Source organism: Cyclopterus lumpus, chromosome 23 (assembly GCF_009769545.1).
Source record: "Cyclopterus lumpus isolate fCycLum1 chromosome 23, fCycLum1.pri, whole genome shotgun sequence".
Taxonomy (NCBI): Eukaryota; Metazoa; Chordata; class Actinopteri; order Perciformes; family Cyclopteridae; genus Cyclopterus; species Cyclopterus lumpus.
In genome coordinates, this window is record NC_046988.1 from 16,969,556 (window position 1) to 16,975,457 (window position 5,902).

At 39.0% G+C, this 5,902-nt stretch overlaps 1 protein-coding gene across 2 annotated transcripts; it reads right to left on the reverse strand.

Annotated features, from left to right (window-relative positions):
- Positions 1–2,942: 2,942 nt before the first annotated feature.
- cradd (CASP2 and RIPK1 domain containing adaptor with death domain) lies at positions 2,943–5,604 on the reverse strand. 2 transcript variants are annotated; one of them, XM_034526193.1, is made up of 3 exons: positions 5,048–5,604; positions 4,643–4,966; positions 2,943–3,434 (listed from the first exon to the last, which is right to left on the reverse strand). In XM_034526193.1, exons 2-3 carry the CDS (start codon positions 4,944–4,946, stop codon positions 3,142–3,144), a joined length of 597 nt encoding a protein of 198 aa, XP_034382084.1. In that variant the 5' UTR covers positions 4,947–4,966; positions 5,048–5,604; the 3' UTR covers positions 2,943–3,141. The 2 variants fall into 2 exon arrangements, with proteins under 2 accessions (XP_034382084.1, XP_034382085.1); XM_034526194.1 differs by lacking the exon at positions 5,048–5,604 and having other exon boundaries at positions 2,969–3,434; positions 4,643–5,041.
- Between the last annotated feature and the right edge of the window lie 298 nt (positions 5,605–5,902).

Genomic DNA, 5,902 nt, shown 5'->3' on the forward strand with positions numbered 1-5,902 from the left:
AAGTGTGTTACTGTGTGTTACTGTGAGTTACTGTGTGTTAAAGTGTGTTACTGTGAGTTAAAGTGTGTTACTGTGTGTTAAAGTGTGTTACTGTGTGTTACTGTGAGTTACTGTGTGTTACTGTGTGTTACTGTGTGTTACTGTGAGTTAAAGTGTGTTACTGTGTGTTACTGTGTTTTACAGTGTGTTACTGTGTGTTAAAGTGTGTTACTGTGTGTTAAAGTGTGTTACTGTGTGTTACTGTGAGTTACTGTGTGTTAAAGTGTGTTACTGTGAGTTAAAGTGTGTTACTGTGAGTTACTGTGAGTTACTGTGTGTTAAAGTGTGTTAAAGTGTGTTACTGTGAGTTACTGTGTGTTAAAGTGTGTTACTGTGAGTTAAAGTGAGTTACTGTGAGTTACTGTGTGTTACTGTGTGTTAAAGTGTGTTACTGTGTGTTTACGGTGTGTTAAAGTGAGTTAAAGTGCGTTAAAGTGTTTTAAAGTGTGTTACTGTGTGTTACTGTGTGTTAAAGTGTGTTACTGTGTTTTAAAGTGTGTTACTGTGTGTTAAAGTGTGTTACTGTGTTTTAAAGTGTGTTACTGTGAGTTAAAGTGTGTTACTGTGTGTTAAAGTGTGTTACTGTGTGTTACTGTGTGTTAAAGTGTGTTACTGTGTTTTAAAGTGTGTTACTGTGAGTTAAAGTGTGTTACTGTGTGTTAAAGTGTGTTACTGTGTGTTAAAGTGTGTTACTGTGAGTTACTGTGTGTTAAAGTGTGTTACTGTGAGTTACCGTGTGTTAAAGTGTGTTAAAGTGTGTTACTGTGTTTTTAAAGTGTGTTACTGTGTGTTAAAGTGTGTTAAAGTGTGTTACTGTGTTTTTAAAGTGTGTTACTGTGTGTTAAAGTGTGTTACTGTGTGTTAAAGTGTGTTACTGTGTGTTAAAGTGTGTTACTGTGAGTTAAAGTGTGTTAAAGTGTGTTACTGTGAGTTACTGTGTGTTAAAGTGTTTTACTGTGAGTTACCGTGTGTTAAAGTGTGTTAAAGTGTGTTACTGTGTTTTTAAAGTGTGTTACTGTGTGTTAAAGTGTGTTACTGTGTGTTAAAGTGTGTTACTGTGTGTTAAAGTGTGTTACTGTGAGTTAAAGTGTGTTAAAGTGTGTTACTGTGAGTTACCGTGTGTTAAAGTGTGTTAAAGTGTGTTAGTGTGTTAAAGTGTGTTAAAGTGTGTTAAAGTGTGTTAGTGTGTTGAAGTGTGTTAAAGTGTGTTAGTGTGTTGAAGTGTGTTACTGTGTGTTAAAGTGTGTTACTGTGAGTTAAAGTGTGTTACTGTGTGTTAAAGTGTGTTACTGTGTGTTACTGTGTGTTACTGTGAGTTACTGTGTGTTACTGTGTGTTACTGTGTGTTACTGTGAGTTAAAGTGTGTTACTGTGTGTTACTGTGTTTTACAGTGTGTTACTGTGTGTTAAAGTGTGTTACTGTGTGTTAAAGTGTGTTACTGTGTGTTACTGTGAGTTACTGTGAGTTACTGTGTGTTAAAGTGTGTTACTGTGAGTTAAAGTGTGTTACTGTGAGTTACTGTGAGTTACTGTGTGTTAAAGTGTGTTAAAGTGTGTTACTGTGAGTTACTGTGTGTTAAAGTGTGTTACTGTGAGTTAAAGTGAGTTACTGTGAGTTACTGTGTGTTACTGTGTGTTAAAGTGTGTTACTGTGTGTTTACGGTGTGTTAAAGTGAGTTAAAGTGCGTTAAAGTGTTTTAAAGTGTGTTACTGTGTGTTACTGTGTGTTAAAGTGTGTTACTGTGTTTTAAAGTGTGTTACTGTGTGTTAAAGTGTGTTACTGTGTTTTAAAGTGTGTTACTGTGAGTTAAAGTGTGTTACTGTGTGTTAAAGTGTGTTACTGTGTGTTAAAGTGTGTTACTGTGAGTTAAAGTGTGTTACTGTGTGTTAAAGTGTGTTACTGTGTGTTACTGTGTGTTACTGTGTGTTAAAGTGTGTTACTGTGTTTTAAAGTGTGTTACTGTGAGTTAAAGTGTGTTACTGTGTGTTAAAGTGTGTTACTGTGTGTTACTGTGTGTTAAAGTGTGTTACTGTGTTTTAAAGTGTGTTACTGTGAGTTAAAGTGTGTTACTGTGTGTTAAAGTGTGTTACTGTGTGTTAAAGTGTGTTACTGTGAGTTACTGTGTGTTAAAGTGTGTTACTGTGAGTTACCGTGTGTTAAAGTGTGTTAAAGTGTGTTACTGTGTTTTTAAAGTGTGTTACTGTGTGTTAAAGTGTGTTAAAGTGTGTTACTGTGTTTTTAAAGTGTGTTACTGTGTGTTAAAGTGTGTTACTGTGTGTTAAAGTGTGTTACTGTGAGTTAAAGTGTGTTAAAGTGTGTTACTGTGTGTTAAAGTGTGTTACTGTGTTTTAAAGTGTGTTACTGTGTGTTAAAGTGTGTTACTGTGTGTTAAAGTGTGTTACTGTGAGTTAAAGTGTGTTACTGTGAGTTACTGTGTGTTAAAGTGTGTTACTGTGAGTTACCGTGTGTTAAAGTGTGTTAAAGTGTGTTAGTGTGTTAAAGTGTGTTAAAGTGTGTTAGTGTGTTGAAGTGTGTTAAAGTGTGTTGAAGTGTGTTACTGTGTGTTAAAGTGTGTTACTGTGTGTTTACGGTGTGTTAAAGTGCGTTAAAGTGTGTTAGTGTGTTAAAGTGCGTTAAAGTGTGTTAGTGTGTTAAAGTGCATTAAAGTGTGTTACTGTCTAGTTTATTGATCTGTAATCTAGTAAAACTATTAGCAAGTATTCATTTATGAAGAAATATTTTACGTATCAAGTCTGTCAAATACTGTTGAAGATGTTTTGAGGTAGAGTTCAAAATCATATCACAAAAACTGAAAAGATTAATAATTATGTTCCTAAAGTGACAGTAGAGCTGTTTAGAAGTTATGAAGTCCTTAAAGTGACAGTGGAGAAGTTTTTTTTTTAAATATAAATCTTTATTTAACCAGGTGAGTCCCATTGAAATTAAAAATCTCTTTTGGCCAAGACAGGCAGCAACATAAGAAACAGTCACAAAAAACACAAATTGAAAGAAACTCAATGTTAAGAGACAACAACATAAACAAGTTCATTTAAGAAACCTTAAGTCCTTAAAGTGACAGTGGAGATGTTTGTGGAACATGGTCACAGCAGGACGTCCTCCAAGACCGACGGATGGACACCGGCGTCCTGCAGACTCCTCAGGAGTCTCTGGACCGTGGCGGTCTTCCCTCCAAATTGTCTCCACCGAACCAAACCGGCCAGAACTGCTCCGTGAGTACTGAGACGGTGATCGGAACTACACCGGAACCAGTCCTCCGCGGACAGACCCAGATCCATCAGGACCGCCTCCCACTCGGAGCCGAGCCGGGACACCAGCCGGGACAAGAACCGGTCTGAAGGAACCTTCTGCAGGACCGAGTCGGGGAGCTGGACGTCTGCAGAGACATTTAATAAATAAATCTAGCATTAATGGGGATTAAATCTGACTTTAATCTCAGGTTCAAAGTTATTTCTCAACATTCTGATCATGAATAATTATTAGGGTCCTCTTGGACTGACTTCAGTCCGAGAGGACCCTAATAATTATTATTCAAATTGCTAGGATTCTCATTATTCCGCTTTTTATTTTTGAACATTGGGAGCATTTTTGCTCTCTAGCGCCCCCTCAAATTTTGACCGGCGACGCCCCTCAAGTGTCCATCTCCACCTGCTCTACAAAAAGCCTCTCAGACCTCTAAGCTCCGCCTACTTAGATTTTCCGCCATTTTTAATTTTGTGAAAAACACATAATTGACTGCTTTTACTACATGCTGGGTCCGAATCATACAAAAAATCATATCAGATCATTGAAGCCAGCTGACGTAGAATATGTCAACCGTTTATTTATATCTCATTGTGGTAAAGATCTATGGCCCAATGAACATCTTAGGGGCGTGTCTTATTTTTCACTGCTCATATCTCCAACACTATTGGGACTAATCACTCAAAATTTGTAGCATATGTGCACATTGCATCCTGTAACATGCAAAACAAATCTTATGCGTTTTGAACACAAGGGGGCGCTACAATAATTCGCAGAATTTGGCAATTTTTCGATCGTTTTTGGCACTTTTCGCCGTTATACATTTAACGTTTTCTCCCACAAAAATGATCCGATCGACTTCAATCTTCTTTCGAGGATGATCAGAAGGCCTTGAGGATGATTATTCTGAGACTTTTCACCACTTCTTACTTGACGTTATGTGGACCCACTTTCTGTTTGTTATGTTGCTTTAACTAAACCAATCTTTCCAAAAAGAATCATGCATGATGCCACTCAAGGCCTGAACACATGTACAAGGAGAAACATTCAACATTGTAAAGTACCAGTTCAGGACCAGTACAGGAGGAGGAAGAGGAGGAGAAGTGCTCTCCTCTTCTTCCTCTTCATATTAATCATTAACGTCTCAAATGTGAATGATTATTTATTAAGTTTGAAGAACTTTAAATAAGTAATAAATGTGTTGATCTGGGTCCAGGTGGTCTCTGATGCAGAACTGGTCCTATGTGGGCCGGGTGGAGACTAATCAGTATTGCATCATGTCTTGTAACAGATTAGACCTTGTCCTGGGTGTAGAAGGTGTATTCTCTGGTGTGGGCTCACCTGCTGAGCTGGCTTCCGGTCCTGGCCCCGTCTGGAGCTCCAGCAGCAGCTTGTCTCTGACCCAGCTGAAGTCCTCCAGAGACCTGAGGAAGCAGTGGAAGGCCCGGGGCCCGCGGGCCGGCAGCAGGTCCAGCAGCCTGAGGCACCTGAGGGTGCTGGTGGTCTGGGCCTCGATGTCCTCCACGTGGCGGTCCGACAGGATGTCCTCTTGATACAGGAACGGAACGATGGTGTCGGTGACCAGTAGCTGCCCGGACAGATACAGCCTGTGTGTCCGCAGCAGAGCTCTGTGGACCGGGTCCATTCTGAGGCGCTGGTCGCCGGCTGTAAATAATACAAATTAATTCATAATCAATTAACTAGATTATTCTTCACCAAAGCGAGTCGCTTGAGTCGGATAACTACCGTTTGCTCAATGTTGTTGAGTCCGACTGGAAACATGTGACCGGAACCAACGTTTTACTAACGCCAACCACATCTGGAAATATTCTGATTTAATGCCAACTTTTAGGAATTGTTCAACCGATTGAATTCAATAAAGTCCAATGTTATGGACACAATCTTTTGTTCGGCACGTAACGTTATGTTAGACACTCCGAATCACTCCTTTTTGTCTTTGTAGAAAAGCTCTCCGTGGTGCTCAGGAGCTAACGTTAGCAAACAGCGTAAGCTAACGTTAGCAAACAGCGTAAGCTAACGTTAGCAAACAGCGTAAGCTAACGTTAGCAAACAGCGTAAGCTAATGCCCAAACTAGGTTTACGTTAGTAACCAAAGATCCTTTATGGATCAGATGTGTTCCGAATCTAGAAGTAGAAGCTCAGCTTCCACCAGGTGTCAATAGTTAACGACTAAAGACGAAGAATAAAACAGATCTTTCAGCAAAGTCCGGCCGAATGGTCTCCGGGGGAGGCCATTTAGCTAATCCACTTTACGACAGTTCATCATTTAATCCACTTTACGACAGTTCATCATTTAATCCACTTTACGACAGTTCATGTTTTATTCTTTAGGGACTGATTTTTATATTAATTAATTTAATACAACAAACACTATTTAGCTACAGGAAATGAATCCAATGTTTCTTCCGGACAACGTTAGCTGACACACACACAAGCTGATGCTAAAATGAAGACTATTAATTCTATTAATTTGTTGTATGAAATATAACCAAAAGTTCGCCATTAAAGCATTTGTCTTTTAAGTCAAATATGAATCAAGTCATCTTTAACTGATCAGTAGACAATTACATTATTACGGAA